The sequence below is a fragment of the Ruditapes philippinarum genome, unplaced genomic scaffold (genome assembly GCF_026571515.1).
Source record: "Ruditapes philippinarum isolate M1 unplaced genomic scaffold, ASM2657151v2 ctg464_1_1_1_1, whole genome shotgun sequence".
Classification (NCBI taxonomy): domain Eukaryota; kingdom Metazoa; phylum Mollusca; class Bivalvia; order Venerida; family Veneridae; genus Ruditapes; species Ruditapes philippinarum.
Genome location: NW_026867304.1, coordinates 59,616 through 81,613, shown reverse-complemented (window position 1 = coordinate 81,613; position 21,998 = coordinate 59,616). Strand labels below are relative to the sequence as shown.

The 21,998-nt window shown below is 34.3% G+C and overlaps 1 protein-coding gene across 1 annotated transcript; it reads right to left on the bottom strand.

Moving 5' to 3' along the window:
- Positions 1–4,608: 4,608 nt before the first annotated feature.
- Positions 4,609–21,208, bottom strand: LOC132735619 (uncharacterized). The gene is made up of 9 exons (XM_060722594.1): positions 21,071–21,208; positions 14,569–14,629; positions 13,890–14,041; positions 11,908–12,109; positions 11,110–11,207; positions 10,477–10,548; positions 6,806–7,289; positions 5,871–6,056; positions 4,609–4,846 (listed from the first exon to the last, which is right to left on the bottom strand). The coding sequence occupies exons 2-9, from the start codon at positions 14,621–14,623 to the stop codon at positions 4,632–4,634; spliced, it is 1,464 nt and encodes a 487-aa protein (XP_060578577.1). The 5' UTR covers positions 14,624–14,629; positions 21,071–21,208; the 3' UTR covers positions 4,609–4,631.
- Between the last annotated feature and the right edge of the window lie 790 nt (positions 21,209–21,998).

Genomic DNA, 21,998 nt, shown 5'->3' with positions numbered 1-21,998 from the left:
GGCAAATATTGTCTTGAATTTATTGTAAGTATACCAATCATTTCAATTTTATTTGTTATCCAATTTATTTTGATTCGACCAGACGTTTCAGCCTTTGTCGCAACAGACAAACATTTAAGAATTTCAGACATTATTTTGTGAATTTATGCATTAGGTTCTACTTTTTTACAAAAATATGCAACTATATTATTAAACAACGAGCACATACCAAGAACATGGAGAGAAAATTGATTTGTGCTTCTGATATTCAACTGTAATAGAGAACGATTTTCAATGCTGATTGACTGTTCACATCATTGGCGGCGTCTTTAATGTGCAGCATCAACATTTAACTTGTGCATTTATTGATAAAGGATTTACATGCAGTTCAGGTTTAAATAAAAATTACTGCATGTGTAAAAGTAAAAACCAATTCAAAATGTAGAATGTAGAAAACAGTCTTAATTAATTTGTAACTAAGAGGAAAGTCACGTGTGTCTATTCACTTTTTTTCAGTAGACAGAAAATGAAAGAAGACATTATGTTTTTAGAAAATATATTACGTGACCTCGTTAACACAGGACATTTAGTGTATGTATAAATCATATAAGATATTAGCTACTAAGTATTAATTGTCCAACTCATCAAAATGTAAAAATCATATCAGGTAAAAATAATCAACTCATCAAAAATGTTTTCCGAAAATAAATGTTTCAATTTCGAGCAAATAGAAAAAAAAATCTGGAAACAAAGTGATCCCTCAGAAGCATTAATCACAACAAAATTACAAGAGAATTTCAGACTCGGTTTGATTGAGTCTGTACATGAGGGATAATGAATACGTGCAACATCCCTCACGCCCCCTAGCACCGGCTTGAGCGGTACTCAATTCTCAACACTTAATAGTGCTGGCATCAATGATCCCGAAGGACCAGAAAAATATAACAACACTGAAGTGAAGTACGGGGCAACTTTTTACAGCTGCCACACAGCACTTGACACCTGCTGTTGTGAAGTATAAAAATCTGGAAGCAAAGTGATCCCTCGGAAGGATTAATCACAACAAAATTACAAGAGAATTGCAGACTCGGTTTGATTAAGTCTGTACATGTCTGTAACAGCACGGATGAACACTAACATATACTTAGTATAAATCCCATCAACTCCGTCATTTATACCGTGATTGATACAACCATTGGTTATTGGAGATTTAAAACACTGAAAGTAACGTTTTGTTCCGATGACCTCAGAGCGTAAACTGGATAATGCAATACAAAGTATTAAGGTAGTACACCCCTAATGGGCACTATTAGGAACTGCAAAATTGACAATATAGGACAGTTATATGCCTCAAATGTCACCTGTATGCAAAATTTAAACAAAATGTTCCGTGTGGTTTATGAGTTATGGACATTTTTCTGAACTAAAACTTTGCCATTAGAAGGGCTTTTTTCAAAAATGAGGAAACTCTAAATAATCTATAAGATCATCATTTGGAAAAATGTTTTCCTATTGCTCATTGTGAAGAAACAAATAATGACATTTAGGTAACAAATTAAACAAGCAAAATGTATGTATGTTTCACGAAATATTTTATTTGTATAAAAATGTAACCCTACCCCATCCACTTTTAACACTTATTTGACCATTTCGCTATGTAAAAAGACTTATTTGAAATATCCCAAATATTTCTCACAATGAAGGGATGTTTTCAAAGTGTGCCTAAATTTTCTCATATGTATCATGGTTGGTCTTTCAAATAATGAAATACGTTTACCGTGTAGTTTTTAGTTTATTGAACTTTAAAACATCTGGTACCATATTTTCTATTAAATTAGAATTGGTAATGACCAGAAAAATGTGTTTTATTTTTCAATTATTAACCAAACAAAATATAGTTGTCTTGTAATCTTGTTATGTTAAGCTATCCGGAAAACAAAATTTTGAGAAGTCTACATTACTGTTAATGCTAATTCAATACACTTGATCGTTATATATATGTTAAGCTTACAGCAAAGTTTGCTTGTTGTAGCATGGCCATGTTGGAAATAGTATTCATCATTGTCCACATTTAAAAATTGTCTTAGTCCATCAACGTTAAGTTCATGGGGCTGCGAAAAGTATGCATTAGGAAGATGAAAATTATCTAATGTTATTAGTTCCATAAAAAATCTTCGAAGATATATGTAATGCTTTAATATCTGGAAAGTTAACAGAATATATTTCTTCAAAACATCTTTACAAGTTAACCTAAACACTTTGCTCTTAAGACAATGAAATAAAAGGACGGACGCCCATATATTGATTTCACTGTTTTCTTATCCTCTGGTGATGTGATGTTGGTCATCATGTTCCAGTCGAAGAAGTTCTACTACTATAGTTAAATTTTCCTGATCTGTAGAGCACCATGTTCTAGATTATTTTTCAACAAAACTTTTTCGCATTATTTTCAAAATGCTAACATAGAATTGACCGTTGTAATTTGGATGTACAAACAACGATGTTCAGGGCATTGCAAGGCCTCAGGTCAAAAATACCAATAAGCTCTATAGTTATAGGGTAGGATCATAACTATTTAAGGAACAAATATTATAATATACATGTCATATGGTAGGTGTATCCAAATGACTGTGTTCGTTTACAGAGATATATCTGTAAGATAATACTCCCTACGCTTTTTTAATAAAACATTGGCGAAATTAATCCAAACCCTCAATTGAAAATAATATCAAGGAAGGTAACTCTTTAAGTGAAATTTCATGCAATTAGTTGTGTTACTTCCCTTTACACATTTGCATGAGCTATAATTATTCACAATTAAGATATTTGAATTGTTAGCTTCTTTGTAACAATCACGTTTTAAATGACGGAGTTGATTGGATTTCTACGGATCTTTAAAAGTGTGTAAACCTGTTCCAACACAATCAACTCACCATAACTGATACGTCTCATCACTGTATTCATTGCTTGAGATAAATCTAGATCAATTTATCACTAGAAAACCGTACTTTAATGACAGTTTCGAAGTGTTGAGTATACAGGTCATCCAAGATAATTAACCAAAATTGCATAGTTGAATGTCAAAAGATTATCTTGAATTTGTCATTGTTCCTAACAATCCATTTTGGAATATGTCAAACTTCTTTAACATGACGCATTGGGACATTGGACAGTTTGTCACCTTTTGACATACGAGTACCTGACCTTAAAGATATTGTAAAGAACCTGACCTAACATACGTTATACAGTAGCTGACCTGTATGGGTTTGCCTAAAACATGTTGTACAGTACCTGACCTATAAGACACTGTACAGTACCTAACCTGTAAGACATTGTGCAGTACCTGACTTATAAGAAATTGTACAGTAACTGACTAATTAGACATTGTACAGTGCCTGACCTATAAAATATTGTACAGTACCTGACCTTTAAGACATTGTACAGTACATGACCTATAAGACATTATACAGTACCTGGCATATAAGACATTGTACAGTACCTGATCTATTAGACATTGTACAGTATCCGACCTAAAAGACAATGTACAGTACCTGACCTATAAGATATTGTATAGTACCTGACCTATAAGACACTGTACAGTACTTGACCTATAAGACATTGCACAGTACCTGGCATATGAGATATTGTACAGTACCTGACCTATAAAAATTGTTCAGAACCTGACCTATAAGACATCGCACAGTACCTGGCTTATAAGACAGTGTACAGTACCTGACCTATAAGACACTGTACAGTACCTGACCATTAAGACATTGCACAGTACCAGATCTATAAGGCATTGTATAGTACCTGACCTATAAGACATTGTGCAGTACCTGACCTATAAGGCATTGTACAGTAGACCTATAAGACATTGTACAGTACCTGACCAATAAGACAATGTTAAGTACTTCACATATAAGACCTGTACAGTATCATTAGACCATGGCTAGTATCTGACCAATCAAATCTTTTTTAGTCATTGCACGTTAGCTCGTAGGATATTTCTTTTTTAGAATGTACATATTAAGTAGATCAAACAGATATTGTACTTGATCAAGAAGGCGTTGGACAAACGTTTACCAGTTATGAACATTGTTCATTATGACCTATAAGACACTACAGTGCCTGACCAATAATACGGTGTACTGCATGTTACTATTGACTATTAATGCGTTGTACTTGTTACATAATATGACCCCAGTACTGGTAGTGTCCAGAATGTGAATTTGAGGGTAGTTTAAAATAAGCTTCAAACCTTCATAAGAGTCGAGCTGAAATAAATGTGTTTATCACATACCCATGTCGCTTTTGCGACGCCGGAAATATTGTATTGCATGTCCGTGCATATAATTATTTTAACGTGAGGTCGTTTGCGTAAAACAACTTAATGTTAGCGTTACACTTTAGGCTTGTCAATAGAAAAAGTTGTTCACTTTTAACGTGAACAGTTCTTATTTTTGGATATGTGATAAAAATATTCGTGTAGGTTCTTAACTAAATGTATTAAACTTGTTCAATAAAATAATATTATTCAACTCGTTCAATAAATTCAGTATTCAGTATTGAATATTAACTCATTCAATACCCTCTTGCTACAGGTTTACAAGAAAACAATAAACAGGTAGGAACGATATCTAATCAAGTTTTAATCATGCTCTAATAGTACTACTACGTTCACATATGAAGCCATGTAGGTCGGGACAGGGACCGAATCCCTCGTAAGTTCCACCAAACACGTACAGACAATTGGAGGTTTTCAGGTCTTGACCTTTTGACGGGTCAACCGTGATTTTTGAACCGTCGGTGAATGTGAACACGTGACCATTTCCAAAATCAGTAGCACCAACCCACAGAGGACTTTTGTCTGAAATGTTTCAAATTGAAAAATTGCATGTACTAATTAGAAACATGTTTTATACACGATACTATCGACTGATAAAATTCCGTAATTTAAATGAATTTCAAAGTCAAATTATAGTTATGTTTTTCCGAGGTTAAATTTGTTTTCAAATTTTAAGTATCTTGAAATGGAACTCTTTTAATGCATATGCTTTCATTATTCTACATGAACTTGATCCGTTTATTATTCTACACGAACTCAATCCCTGCATCATCCTACACGAACGAACTCGATGCCTGCATTATTCTACACGATCTCGATCCGAGCATTATTATTCACGACCTCATTCCATGTAACTATTCTACAGAAACTCGATCCGAGCATTATTCTACAGGAACTCGATTTGCGTATTATTCTACACGAACTCAATCTGCGAATTATTTCATATAAACACAATCCGTGCAATATTAAACATGAACTTGGCCCGTGCAAAAGTTTAAACGAACTAGATTCACATATAATTCGACACAAACTTTATCCGTGCATTACTAGTATTCTACACGAATTGTATCCTTCATTATTCTACTTGATCTCAATCCGTGCATTTTTCTTCACAAACTCGATCTGCGCATTATATTCTACACGAACTCGATCTGCGCATTAATCTGCATGAACTCGATCTGCGCATTATTCTGCTCGAAATCGATCTGCGAATTATTCTGCATGAACTCGATCTGCGCATTATTCTGCATGAACTCGATCTGCGCATTATTTTACACGAACTAGATCTGCGCATCCGATTTGTGATTTATTCTGTACGAACTCGATTTACACGCACTCGATCTGTATATTATTCTACACGAATTCGAACCCGTGTATTATTTTACAAGAACTGGAACGACACACATTCGACCCGTGCATTATTATTCACCAGAGCACCCTATGATTATGTCTTAACAATGTGCACAATCGTTAACTAATGCACTCGACCGCACTGTTTGATAAGAAAAAAAAGCTAAGTATTTTATAAATTTCATCAACAACTTACGTCCGCCTGACTTGTAAAAAGCAAGCACGTCTTTAATTTTTTGGTCCCCCGTGATGATGGCTAGTTGACCTTTACTGGAGTTACAGTAACGCTGGGCATCTGTCCAGTTCAGTTTGGGAGTTTCAAAAAATTTCAGGCACAGTTTTGTTGGTGCATCGTAAATGTAACCATCGACCTTACATCCGACTGAAAAACAAAACTGCATTTAACACATGTATCTCATTTCTCGCAGGCAGCTGAGCGGCTTCTTCCCCCTGATCAACGGTCGTTTGGTAAGTTTGAAACTGTTTTTTTTTAAGAAAACCGTCTTCCATTATATATTAATGGACAATCATTTCTGCTGTATTTGTTTCAATTAATCATATCTATTTATGACAAATAACTCATTGAACTAGAGATACGAAACGTTATTTAATCACATACCTATAATTGGACATACAGAAAATGTTTACAATGTTTAGTAACATTTCGGAAAGTAATATTGTAAGCATATGAAAACTGTTTGAATAAATAAGAACTACATTGCAGCACGTATACTGATTTAATTGACATAACGCTCATTTTTTGGTTGGTAAGTTACGCTGAATTAGCTCTATATTTAAAAAGATTGACTATCACGGGTATGATTGAGTTTGACTAATCATTGATAAAGACTAATGGTAAGGATAAAATATAAAAACTGTCTAACATATAAAAAGAATGCGCTACACTTTTTATCATAAGACGTTATCGATAAATCAAGGTTTTTAAATTTAAAGTCAATCGTGTTTTTGACTATTTGTGTACAACAAATTAATGAATTGAAAACAATTTGGACCAAATTCAAATAAAATATGACATTTTCCAGTACACTAATCACTTACACTTGAATGGGCATAATGTCACTTTAAATTTTATGTAATGAATGTATCTATTTTGCAGCTATCAATACCTACCGGCGGGGTCTGTGGTAGGTAAAGGATGCGTCGTTTGCGTGATGATGACTTTTGCTGCGGTGGTTTGGGATTTCGTTGTGTGATGTCTATGTGCAGCTGTTGATTTTGTAGTGTGATGCGCATGTGCAGCTGTTGATTTTGTAATGTGATGCGCATGTGCAGCTGTTGATTTTGTAGTGTGATGCCCATGTGCAGCTATTGATTTTGTAGTATGATGCGCATGAGCAACTGTTGGTTTTGGTGTAACGTGCACATTCTGTGTCGAATGATGTATAGGGTATTTCACAACTAGTTTAGTCGTAGGTTTAGTTGAAGGTTTTGTTGGTACAGCTGTAGCGTGTGTGACGGTAACGTTTTGGCGACAACTGTGGTTACAGAAATCTGTAGTACAACATCTTGGACACAGGTTTGTTGTTATCAGATCACGTCTACCAATAGCAATACCTAACTTCTGCATCTCTAAATTAACTATCGTGTTACATTGCTGAAATGTTTAAGAGGTACACTATAGACATGAAAGCAGAATGAAAACTAAATGTGATAGAATTTACTTTCAGTTTGCATGATCCTATAGTATGATATCATATACATTTTAAGCAAAAAATAATAATGGGGCCTTAAAAATCACCGTGATATGATCTTTTAATTGCCAAGCTGAGGTGAAATGCCTTTTACTTTCACTCACTACACTTGTATGGACATAATGTCACTTTAATTCTCAATGCTGGTCATTCCAAAGAGGCTTAAAATGAATAAAATACCTCTGTAAAGTATGGGACATTTAATCAAAATATCAGCCATTTGACTAGGTGGTACCTTGAAACTCTGACACTGTACATTTACATTCAAGTTCAAGGGAACGGCTTGCTTTTATCTGAGAGAGGCATGCAATACCGAGAAGAATTAAGTGAAAAGACAAATCCTGACAAGTGTTAAAAGGTTTAAACGGAATTACGGAATTCCTAAAATCTTAAAATGAGTCGTTTGAAAAGAAATGGATGGAAAATCAGGTAAAGATTTTCTGAGAGGATTTCGGAACTTATAATTTGTGATGACATGCGCTCCGTGCATTATTTCAAAAGTAGTAGATTGCGTCGGTCGTATATTTCTCTCAGTACTAAGCATGCACATCCATCATTTAAATCAGCTGCTTTAAAAAAAGATGATAAGTGCATTGATGCGGAAGCTAAGTCTCGGGCCCCTTTAGAAAATTTACATCCATCAAAAATGGAGAAATGGTTAAGAAAAGGTTGAAAAAAGGTAAGAGATTTAAGATAAATGGTACGAAACACAACAGTGGGATTTTGACGAGGAACAGACGCATCATTATTCAAAACTAAAAAAGATTCTGTTGACACACATTCTCATGTTAATAATAATAAAACACTCAGACTAAATATCTGACTAATTAATATTGTGATATCTGATACTAGAGGTCTCTACTGTTGAAACCTGTCATACCTCAATAACTCGTTCAAATCCTCATGCAATACAGATTCCTTTAGGTCTAGAGTTGTAATGCAAAACTCTATGCCATTAAGCACTAGAGTAAATCTCCTTGATGGAAAACTTTCTGCACCATATATTCCGTCTTCGTGTGATCAAGTTCATGGCGAATATAAACGGTCAAGCACCGTAGAACGAGAGTTTGTAGAACTTGCAAAATCTTTAACAGAACAAGTTAGTTTGAATAGATTACCCCAACATGCAGATTTTAGTGTCTTTTGTGATCCTCTGAAATACAATGTCTGCAAAGTTGCCTTTCTCTGAAAAATTACCTTTCATACAGCTGCCGAAAAATGTCATATCAGAAAAAAAATCGTTATTTTTAAAAACATTTTGGTGTTCAAGTTAAAGAGATGGTTGAAAACTTCTTTTTACTAACGGCATTTTTATGATCAGGCTAAAGGACCCCATGAAGAGCGTTACATGGCGATCCGTATGTATGGCTAATTATTTGTGTCAAATAAGAAAAATGGCCAAAGATGGCGTGGGGGTGGGGGGAGGGGTTGAACATTAATTGTGACAATGCGAAACTTCGATGCGTAGTATTAACAGTCTCAGTTGTCTAATGACAGAAAACAGAAAGTTATTAGTAAAACTCACAAGGCTAATTGTAACATTTTGAAATCGTTCAGTTGTTCTGTAGGAAGTTAAGCTTGGTTTATTTTTACAATGTTTTGTGAGTTTGGCAAGTTTACTGCTTATGAAGCCAATGTGGCGTGTAATCCAGTGACATCTTTGCGTGCTCTGAAAGGAGGTCAACCGACCTTACTCGCTCCGAACCATGTAATTTAGACAGGCCTTTTAAGCTTGAGAAGCCAGAGAAGTCTATCATATGTCATCCTTATTTGACAGTCAGTTTAAATAATTACAATTTGGATAATTTCTTTCACTTTCTCGCAAACGCTTATATGAAAAAATCAGTTTGTTATTTTTCGTGTGTCCTTGCCATGTTTTAAGGAAATGTAAAACGACTAAAACTTGTTTGAATATCACACTTATTCCCTGATGATGATATACAGAAATAAGATGTGGTAATACACTTATGATCACACTGTTAATCAGTGAGCAAAACTAGTACCAGATTAACGACACAGACTAAATTAAGAATTTAGTTGCACGTGCCTTTGATAGTCATTTGTGTTTCCGGGTTCTAGTTAGTACACGCCAAGATAAAATGTCAGCAATCGATATCATATTCGGTCGGCCACGAAAGTCAAGAAGTGGCCATATTTTGTCAGAAGTGGCCATATCTAGAGCACATTGCGGACAATTTGATGTCTGTAAGTGATAAGGAAAAGGACTACTTAATGGGTACAATTGTCAAGAGCATTCCTCCTTCACGACATCAACACCCCAATAGACGATAGTCCATATGCCCAGAGGACGGACTTTGGTTGAGTAATTGTTGTCGTCATAGGCTCAGACAGTCCAGTAAATGTGACCAGATCAGGGTTAGTCATCGCATTCTCTTTTTTGAACTGCCGTTTGTTTTGACTGTTGATAAGTTAGATATACTTGGCCTACTCATACTTTGTAGAAATAGGGTTAACGAACTCGTCAATCCTAAAACTGTCCCGAATGCCGGACGGTACGAAATTAGATTGCTGGTCGCTCGCATCAAGAACGTTTTTTTGTTTCTCGACACATCACTATCCTTAAAGGGAATTAGTTTGTGCAAATATAATTTGAATTCGCAATATCTACAGGTTTTTTAAAGGCATTAAACCCTCTGAACTTTTTTCTGAGGCGGGTCTTTGGAAAAATAGCACACTTGTGCTGTTTTTGGGGGCCAGCACTCACCCTCTCCAATACTTTTATTAAATCATTTTCAATGCAGCAGACTAAGAGTCATATGAGAAAACTTACGATTGCAAACGACTTAAAGCCGAGGGGACGAAACACATATAAAAAACAAGAATAAAGATCAACAAGGCAAAGGCAACATTCACAGGACGTAGCCCCCGACACACCCAAGTAGGGCAACTAGAAGGCACGTTGTAATAAGGTATAGTAAAGTACGATCATGCATTTTCATTGGACAATGTAACTTTTATATAAACAGCTTCTTTTACTTCACTGGCCAGGATATTTAGGTAACAAATTAGTCATGGTGATAACGTCATTGTTAATATCTTACTATATCTTAATATGTATGTTTTACTTACCCTTTCCGACATACAGTCAGACGCCCATTCGTTTTGTGCTAAACTGTTCAGAGGAATGAAAATAGCACAAACCTAAAAATAGAAATTATAAACAATTAGACCTGCAAACCTAAAAATAGAAATTATAGACATTTAGACCCGCAAACCTAAAAAAGAAATAATAAACATTTAGACCCGCAAACCTAAAAATTGAAATTATAAATATTTAGACCTGAAAGTAGAAACTGGCAAACCTAAACATTTAAACCAGAAAAGCAATATACGCGCCTACTAGAACGTAAATCGCAACTGTTCGGCCCTTTTCGTAGAACTTCGGATATAATAAAAGTTGAGGTGCTCGTAGTCTTGCTTCGCTTCTTACCAGGTGTGCAATTTCTTGTGCAACTATTGCGGACATAAATTTGCATTTTTTTTGTGCAATTTCAAATACTGTTTATGTGTATGAAATATCTACAAGTTTGACCTTTATACGATAATTTATTATAGTACATATATTTATTTTGTCAGCTCATTTGAATATTATTACATGTCCAAACATTGTTGCTGACATCATGAATAAAAATGTTTCATTTTACTGTAAATATCTGAGTGAATTAGTGGTGTTCATCATAAGAACGAGACCGATAACGTCACCTGCTCAGAATCACATAGCATAGTATCTCTGCACGATTCTTGGTCGGCCTGCGCATCACAAGAAAAGCATCTTGGACCTCGTTTCGCTCTTGGAACCGCTATAAATATAACATTAATGATGTAATACGATATTTTTCTGAAGATTTATGAATCAAGAATTGTGTGTGGTAAAAATTCACAACAGAAAATTTTAAATAAACTTGCTTCATGAAACCTTTGTCATATCTTCGAAACATGTTGAAACTTATGTTTCATTGCTTAAAATTTCAGCCATTGACATCTTTGAAAGAGAGTTCAAAATTAGTGTACTTATCTAAATTAAATCATGTATTTTTGAAACCACCGTTTTGTCACAGTCAAGGCTGATAAAACTTATTGTTTAAAGAAAATAACGCTCACTTCTGGTTTCTATCCTCACTTGGCCAAGATTTATGAAAAAGAAGAAAACAAATCCCAGAAAAACAATCAACAAAAAACATTATTATGTTTCAACTTCATAGTTTTTGTTTCTTTGTTTCTTTTTACGCCTTTTCCCAACAGTATTTCAGTCATATAGGCGGGTAGTTTCCTAACCATCGTTCCTGGAGAGTTACACCAGTACGAGACTACCTTCCTCCATGCTAAACTACCAAAGCATCTCCCGGGGATCGAAACCACGCCAGAGAGGTAACTGGATAAGAAGTCATCGACTCTAACCCCTCGACCACGGAGGCGGTTAACTACAGATATAAATGTAAACGTATATCTATTATATCGAATTGAGATTTCACTTTTGTAACGCAATGTGACCGCTATAACCTGTTGTTCCACATCCCTCCACGTTACAAAACTCTCCGTTACAACACTCAACACATGTTGGAATGTCCGTCTTTGATCCCGTGTCTTGTCGTCTAGACAGACTGTTACGTGGCGGTGCTGACAGTGCGTTACTGATCGGGTAGGACTTACGGATATTTGCAATGTTCGATATTGCTGAACGTTTGCCACTGGTTTGACATCTCTATAAAATATAAAAGATAAAAGAAACAACATTAACGTATTACACACACATTAAATACTTGTCAAACTAATTTAATGCTTTAGTTCAAGGATTTAGTTGGAGGATATAACTCATTACAAGACTTGAGCAGTAATTCTAGACGCTTGCAGAAATCATGATCTCAAAATTGACAAATATCGTTGTTTAAGTTGCTGTTTGTTTGTTTCTTTGTTGTTTTTTTTTTGTTGTTTTTTTTTTGCCAATAATTAAATTTGTCATTCATTATCTTACATAAGTGAGTGAAAAGAAGAATTAGACCTTTTTATTTTCAATCCGTTGGGTAAAAGGAAATATTTTAGCATTTTATCATTCAAGCGCTTTGTCCGTTATATACCGGAATAGGTATTTAGTAACTCTATGTTGAACCGCACACTTATTATATAACATTTAAAGAGGTATTATGATTGTTCTTGTCATCATCGTTGCCATCAAATTTTTTTAGTACATTCATATGTTGGTGTATGTCAAAAGAATGACTGCCTTGATGTAATTTAATCTAAGGAAAGATTTAGTAATAAAAACTAGAACCAGTTTTCAAGATATTGGGGCTGGGCAGCACCGCCTGACATAAAATTGAAATATTCTCAGTTGGAAAACTAGCATGTAATTGTTTAGTTAACACTATTTTTAGGTGTTTTTTTTATATTTTTCTATCTCAAATCCATATATACATGTAAACAACAAACCCTGATTATTATTTTCACCCAAAACAAACACACATCATTAACCAACCACCTATACGAAATATCTTTTCACGTATATACGTCTTTTATGCGAAACAATACTTGCGAGTCCAAGCTATAGACAGTGTTATCAGCCTTTTTAGAAACATCTGACCCGGCAGTAATTAGTGTAGCCACTTTTTTCATGAAGAAACCAGTGCTGATAGTGAAAATTGTTATTGGCATAGTTTAATTAGCCAGGTCAGGTGTTTCTAAAAAGACTGATAACACTGTAGCATTCAAAATTATTACATAGATAATACACATTGGGCTCAGCTCGCAGAGACAAATATGAGTACACAGTAACTTTTTGATATCCTTTTAACTCTAAGAAAAATGTCAATTATTAATTGCTGACTGTTTATATTTTCCAGAAAAAGTAAGCAAAAGATTATTTTGTTTCATATGACAGGAATGAATTGCATTAACAATCCTAGGTATTGTTGAAAACTCATTGTTTTACATGCCAGATTTAGTAATTGGACCCTATCCTTGTTTGTACGTGACTGCTGGGGAAAAACAATGTCATGCTTAATTAAAGAGGTGACACTTTCTATATTTTTATCTGATATCAAGTTGTAAGGCCAATTTGCAGTTATATGGGTTAGAGTTACGGTCGTTATAATACAAACTCTTACCCATACATAAACTTACTTAGTAATAAACCTCATTTGACCCCACTTGTTACCGTAGAAGAAACTTTGACATAAAAATCGTTTACATTTTTTCCAATGTTACATCGCCCTAATGAGGGGAGGTGGGGTACTACTTACACTTAACACATGCCACTTCGTTTCAAACTCTTAATTTTTCAGTGTTCGACTTAATGAATAATGACAACATTTGCCTGTCTATACGATTAAGAATGGTATTTTTTTTTAATTGGAGCGATTTCATTGGTTGGCAAATGATGTTATACACTAATATTAGCTTAGTGTCGAAATGTACTACAAAGGGTTGGCAATAATCATCATGTATTTGTATAAACAAAGCTTCTGTCATGACCATTAACACATTACCTCCTTTGAGAGGCAACCGGAACTGTACAATATTTGCCCGCCGCTCGTGACAAACTGTTCAACGAAGCAAATCTCGTGAGATGAACACGTGGTAATTACTTGGCAATCCTGAGGATGAGGCATGTCCGCACATTCAAAACACCTCACTGATGCTGTATGATTATAAGCCAAGAAAAGTAATGTCATATCATAAAGTAACAAAATTTTATTATTGCCTATATTTGTAACGTTAAAACAATGGGTGACCAGCCAACAATTTAGCTGACAATATTCAAAGATAATAAGTATTTATATAATGTATCTATATAAAAGAATGAATAGCCAACTAGATGTGCGCTCTAGCTTGTTGGAATAGTTAACGTTTTAACTGCATATTGGCATTTTTACCCGCACTATCACATCTTTTTGGACTCACAAAAGTTAATGCTTGTTGTATAACCACATACTCGGTCACTGTGGCTACAGTCAGTCAAAATCACTTTAAACGACTACTTTAAACGACTACAGTCTGTCAAAATCACGTATACGGCTACTGATACTGCAGGAAATTATGAGGTTTGCTTGCAGAAGAAAAACCAGTGGCCAGTGTCTGGTTAGAAATTCACCACGTGACCTTCACAACCTTTACGACCTCGACAATAAACAGGTTTAAATGAGGGTTATATCAGAAATGACTTACCATCCGCATGCTTAAGTAAGGTCACAGCAAAAATCACTAGTACAATATACATCATCTTGACCTTCAAAGATAATCAACATATATTCATATAGCAGGATAATTAAAACTTCGGGTTTTAAACAATTTATATTTACAATCATAATCCCTTGTCCAACCTTGCCACAAACGTTACACGAACATGTGTGTGGCCAATCTCTGGTTGGATGGGACATTTAGATGCGCCTTTGTCCGTACGTGTGTCCGTTCGTACGTTATCACGTCCGTGTCACCTGTACCTCTAAAACTGCTTGAGCTAGGGTCAACAAACTTTACAAGAATGTTGATCAGCATGTTAAGTTGTGCACATGGGGGTTAATCTAGTTTTGTTATTAGAGTTATTGCCCTTGATTTAATAATAATTTGCTATTTTCAACTTGTGTTGCGCGTAGCCCAACAGGTTTTTGACATATCATCATAATATTTACAGAAATGTTTGTCAGCATGTGAGGTTGTGCACCTGGGGGTTTTCTTATGGATTTATTCAGTATTTGTAGAGTTATTTCCATTGGCTTGGAAAAAAAAACAAAAAAAACAACAAAAAAACCCTCACAATTTTTAACTTGTGTCTTATGTAATTCAAAACGTAGTTGACCTAAATATGAATATTTACAGGACTGTCGGCCAGCTTATGTATTTGTGCATTTGCAGTTGGTAAAAATCAGGATGTCAACATTGAAAAAATTGGATGTTGTTTTTATTTCCCAGCTATTTAGGGGTAGTGCGAGTTATTTAGAATTTCCATTGTCTGTTCCTCTGTCTAAATGTGCAGCTGTACGTCAATAAAAATTAAGTGAAGTGTATGGGGCACCCGTATCCTATGGAAACATTTCTAGTTTAGTGATTTTAACGAAATGTGCTGATATTTTCAATTAAAGATTTATCTGATGACTAAAAAGGATCAATAGAAGAATTATCTTAAACCTGTACTTAAACTAATGATGGTTTCAATATAACGTTTTGTTAAAAAAGGCAAATTGAATCGAAGTAAAATAAAATCGAAGTAAAGAAAAACAAAATATTATAAGTCATTATTTATGGACAGTCAGGTATACGAGATCCCAATTGTGTAACATAAAACCTGCACAATCAAACTTAACATATGATGTTTAAATTTTTGTTTTGATAAAATTGTATGTGTGAAACCCTTATGGCAACTAAATCATTTTAGGTACCATGGCGTTTGACTTACATGGTAACTGTAATAGTCTTACAGAAATTTAGTAAGATTAAGAGCATTTAATTATATTTTTAGTATGTCTTATTATTTTAAAAAGCATCACTGAGTGAATGACAAATAAATAGATACACCATCAATGTTCTAATTTGACATATCTAGCTCTCAACCTTGTATTTCAGCATTACAAATTGTCCTAATGGACCACAAATGTATGCCTAGTTATGCCAATACCCGCACAATGAATGACAAAATTAATGACCGGACAAGACCATCAACATCATTAATAACTTTAAGCTACAATTATTTTCTCTCACTCACGGCGCATTGTTTTATTGTATTTATTCTTAGGTCTTGAGTAACAACACATACATGGACTAAACATGGCCGCCAATGCATTCTCACATCATGACTTTTGACATTCAAGTGTGGCCTAGGAACTCTTTTTCGCTACTTGTCGTCTTACATTATGCCGAATTATTTTTAAATTCACCAATGAATGACAGAATCGTTGACCGGACTACTTTTAGGAAATATTTTGTTCGAACTCTAAGTATGACTTTGATCTTTGATCTACATCACCAGCGCTGGGTTTCACATGTGACTCATTGTCTCAATGTGCCATATATATTTATACAAAATTGTTTTAAAGGCATCAATTAATGAAAAAATTATAAACCGGACACAGCCATCTTTTCACATTTATATCATGATTTATGATATAGAAGTTTAATTTTAACCATAACAATGCTGACCCTGCTCTTACGCTACTTTTTCATTTTACACATTTAAGTTTGTGTCGTTCCAGGACGGCAACATATACGATTAACAAGATTTGACCATTTCTACACGTACACCGCCTGGCCTAGACCAATCAAAACAGAGAATTTAACACCACATGATATCAAAATGGACGACAAAATCCTCATAACGGTCAGGGTATCGTATTGTTACAATGCCAGCGATTGGCCAAGAAAAGGGCAGGGAAAACCGTAAGATTCAATTGGGCATTAGGTGATTTGGATGAGAAGTTATTGTGTATAAGTATAAAAACTATTTTTGAAACTAACAGTACCATGTTTTGTGAAAAAAATGAAGTATGTTGTCATATTTAAGTCTGAAGGATAATTTTTACTCTGATATAGTATCAGCAGTGAATTACAGTGAAAAGGGGGGGGGGGGGGGGGTAATCCTCTTTGAAGTCATTTTACGAAAAATTTGGTTGGCTAACCCTATTTAACGAGATGAGTTTTATATGTCAGGCATGTCATTCTTCCAGAAAAATCACATCACTATGATGAAAACTCAACTTTACTGTCTGTTTTGGTGTCATTTCTGATAATGTAAGTCTAAGGAAAATAATTGGGAGTGTCTGACCTAAAGGGTCGTCCTGTTAGGGAAGGCGTTTTATTTCATGAAAAAAGAATTTCAAATGCCCGCCTGGATTGCGATTCCTATAATTTTTGGGAATGCTAATACTTGTTTTATTTAGTTAAATCGTGAATGGCAAATTGTTATTCGGATCCCCACTAATGAACTTAATTGTTTCTAGATAGACATTACCCTGATCAGATATTCGGGATGTTGAACTGGCTCTTAGACACTACATCTAGTATACATGTTCTTGAGCAATTAATGTCATTTCTCTTTGATACCAATGTATTTTCATGGTACCCATGTGTGAACGATATGTAATGATATATTGTACATCCTTTTCGTATCCTTTATCAAGTCGTGTATTTACGCTAGATTATTCTATAATCCAAATATGTGTGACAAAATCCTAAACTGGATAACATGTTTTAAGCACTTTCAAGTCTAACTTGAAGTGTTGTCTCAGCTACAAACCTAACACATTCATGCAATTTAATTCAAAATCAATCCAAGAATAACCCTTATGGAAGGGCTTAAAACAGACAGACGGACAAGTTCTTCCACAATGACCTGTGCCGATGTCAGTGATCTTCATTTTTTTTCAAACTCCAAAATCATCGTTTTTGCCTTCAATAATCAATGATTCATTCTAAAGGTTGGGCGTATACGGAATTAATCCCAAACCAACTTATGATCACCAGTACCCCTTCCTGGCACATGAAACGCTTAGACTGGTAAAAAGACGGACAAACATTTGGGCATGCCTTCCTTTAGGGCGATAAAAACTAATTTAAAAAGCATCACAATAGTTTAAAGAACATTTATTGTATGCTTGGGAGTATTGAAATAGCATCTAAACATCTAAATGACAAACGCTAATATGATTCTCACTTAATTACTTCGGTTTAGTATGTGACCTATTTGCACCGTAAAGATTGTAGTTTTAATGGATGTTTTTCTTAGTCTGTGCTTGATAGTTTTAATAAGTATCGCTGCATTTTGAATTAACAGGAAACAACCCTAGTAAAAGCTTTCATGTGCTTGTTAACGTTAAATGTAATACGGTATATATAAACAAAGACAATCGTCAGTCACTTTGAAATCCAAAGATGGCTGCCGCATTATATTTGTTTGTAGCTATTCTTCTCGTCCACACTTCATTCGACTAAAATAAGCACAGTCTTATAATATTTATTTAAATAAAAATATGTTTTACCTCGCCCATGGGTGAATTAGAGTAAAGAAATAAAAAAGATGACGGCCATTTTGAATTTGATTTTTAAAGGTCAAGGACTAACAATACAGCCGTGGTAGAGCTGAAAATTAATTCAGCGTACTCGAAATAGGCAAGCAGGCACAACAACTGGCTTGTGCTAAAAATGCCTTTAGGGATAACATTTTTCTCAAAATCAAACCAGTCTTTATTGTACTTAGGTTCATGGCGGGGGAAATTTAGCAGGTTTAGACCAGTTCTAATATTAATTGCAGATATATAGCTCTAATCTTAAAAAAGTCGATTTACTATACTGATTAATTAACTTAATCAAGGTAACTAAAGTGTTTTTTACGATTCATTTGAAATACTGTAATGTCCTATCGGACAGCAAATAATATCAAACACCAAGTACTGAGTTTGAAAAGCTGTGTGACATAAATGTGAATTGCGAGTGTAAAGGTAAGGCAAAAATAGCTTTAGTCAATTTTATACTAAGTCCTGAGTTTGAACGCCGAGTACGACAAAATAGCTTTTCAACATTGCTATAATTGTCACATAACCTAAGAAAATTTCTCTATATAGCCTTAGGAAAGTATCAGTAACGTCAATTTGGTAAAAAGAGGGCAGTTTTTTTATATTTTGGGTAGTTTTATTTATTTTTATCCTAAACGTTGCCATTATCAATCGTAAGTCAATGAACATTATAATAGTCAATCTTTTGGAATATAAACCTAAATCAGCTCAACTTGATAGTGCAGAAATGCGGCTAATGTCACTTAGGTTACTATTTCGTGATAACCTAGTGTCAATTTGATAGACTAAATACACATACAGTATCAAACAATTTGAAAAATAGAACGATCATATTGAGTACATGTGTATATTATAAATTCAACTTATAAGTTCAACTACATTTACTGCCATTTTAAAGATATATCATCTTAGGACAGGGTATACAATTACAAATGTTGCTGCAACGCTGCATTTTAAGAAGCTCCGCGCGCAAAAAAAAAATGCGCTCATTACAGATACCTTACCAAATCGTTCCTACATACATGTCATTTCCTATTAAGATTAAGTACTATTGTACATTATTCTGGATATTTTGTAAATCATTTACATTTGCATAATTATACTTATCTATGAAGTGTCAATGAGAGTGGGGGCAGATATAAAAATTAAAAAAAATATGCCTATCTGGTAAGGAAAGTCATTCCAATACAAACAAGACTTGTAATGTGACATGACAGTAGTGCAACATTGTTCTGTTTGTGTCACTTCTGTAGTCAGTATAATATTAGATGACAACAAATATCAAAGCATGTACAATGTACATTTATACTTTTTTCTTCTTCAGCTACAATAGTACTCATTTTCTACAAATATAATACATATGTAAATAAGCCAAAACAAAACCTTTCATCGCATGTCCGTTACATGTTTCGCGGCAAATGGTAGACCATGATTTAACAAGAAAAGTATTGATGCAAAGCATAAAAGGTCGTCCAAGCATTAAGAAATGCAGCAAGTGACGATGAACTTGTAGATATCTAATGACCAGATTTTTTTTCAATGGTTAATTGGATTTTACCAGAATTTTGTATCATAGATAAATAAGAGGACGAAAGACATTGTTCATCATAACTTTGGTAGATTTGCTAGAGATTAGAATATTTAATGTATTTTTTTTTTAAAATACAGAACAGTAGTCAAAATAAACAAAGTCTGTTTTTTTTATTATTTTTACAATCGTAACTTATGTACAAACAGTATGTAAAAGTAGTAACAAAAGGGACTAAAATAATAATGTTACATTCATTTTTTTTCATGTCAAATTAAAAAAATGGTTTCTATTAATACCCGGAACTCAAGTAGTTAAGTCACAGATAAAAACTGAAAGGCGAACACATATTAAATGAAAAATTTGGGATGAATTTTAAAAAGACCAATTTCACGCGTTAACAAAAATAATGGTTCAGTAAAAATTATGAATAAATTTGCATGGCATGTTGATATGGTGAAACATTATATATCAATATAATGGAAGACTGTTACCTGAAGTTTAGACAGTATGAAGAAATTCAGTATACATCATGTTCATGCGAAAATGAAAAGACTATGATATAATAATTCGTAAAAATGGCCTACTTATTATTTTTTGATAAATTTAGAAAGAGCGCAATTTATTGTTGAATATGCAATATGTTTGCATTTCATCTTCTGCAAAATTCTCCAGATCGTTATTTATTACCATAGCGCGACACATTCAATTGGTTTCAGACTCGCTAAACTAAAACTACTTTTTAAATAGATTTCCGGACTTATGATTATTTATAGCTTTCGATGTTAAAAAGATACATAACCCACTGTCTACTGCAAAATAATTAGTAATTTCATAAAGAAGATACAAATGCAAGAAAAAAAGTTTTTGTTTTGTCTTTTATACTGCTTTCCATAAAATTTGTTCGTTGTCATTCATTAAGAAACACCGAAGCGGAAACCAATATATTACTTTACATAATAGAAATCGGAAGGAAATTTATTTTAAACTGTAAATCGAAGAGATTTATTGATTAAAATCGGGTCAATGGACAGAAAAACAACAAACACAAATAGCTCCACGCCAGTGGGCGCGGAGCATTAAGTGATGAGGAACTTACTAAGTGTTAATAACTAAAATATTATTAATAAGAACTTACCGTGCTTATTCTGCACACTACACCAGCACAACTACACGCACTCCTGTAGTCGGAAACCGACACTATGATCTGTAAGATAAGACTAGTGCCCTCACACGATCTTTCCGTCCGGTAAGACGATATTTAACTAATTTTGCACCGACACACACATACATACATTCCAATGTGTACGGAAGCTTCCTGGTGCCAATTCATCATGTTTTATAAAAATATAAAACCTAATAAGGGGTTCATAGCTCCTACGTGGGAGATACAAAAGTTTAATTAGGACATAATACTTTTAAGCTGGACCTTTTTTACTCTTACGTAGGCTTTTTAACTCCTTCGTAGGAGATAAAAAAAAAAGCCTAAACCCCTACGTAGGGGATACAAAAAACTAATTATGAGTATTAAACTCATATTACTCCTATGAAGGACTTAATAAGTCCTACGTAGGTGATTTCAAAGCCTAATTAGGAATGTACAACTCGGACATAGAAACATTTGAGTCATTGCACCGAGTAATGCTCCTTATTTTTTATAAAACGTCTACGTAGGAGATAAAAAGTTCTACGTAGAATTTTTAACTCCTAATTGTATGCTTTTGTATCTTCTACGTAGGAATTTTCAAAGTCGAGCGTAAGAGTAAATAAGTGATGCGTAGGAGTTTTAAACTCCTTATAATGCTCCTACGTAGAAATTTTAAAGTCCTATCTGTGATTTATAAAGTCCTAGGATCTTTATGCCCCCACAGAGTGGGAGAATATAGCGTTGCACTTGTCCGTCCGAGTGTCCGTCCGTCCGTACGTCTGTCTGTCCGTCCGTCCGTCTGTCCGTACGTCCCGAAATCTTGTGATCGCAACTCCTCTTAAACCGGATGGAAGATTTTGCTTAAACTTCCAGGGATGAACAACCTTAATGTGTAGATGGCAGTAAAGGGAAGAATTTT

What these genes read in the sequence shown, in the direction of transcription:
- LOC132735619 (XM_060722594.1), bottom strand. Translation starts at nt 14,623, where the DNA reads ATGATGTATATTGTACTAGTGATTTTTGCTGTGACCTTACTTAAGCAT. An exon ending in CCGGTTGCCTCTCAAAGGAG is followed by an intron (nt 12,110 to 13,889) that starts GTAATGTGTTAA and finishes TATATTTTATAG; the next exon opens with AGATGTCAAACCAGTGGCAA. An exon ending in CTGACTGTATGTCGGAAAGG is followed by an intron (nt 7,290 to 10,476) that starts GTAAGTAAAACA and finishes TAAACATTTCAG; the next exon opens with CAATGTAACACGATAGTTAA.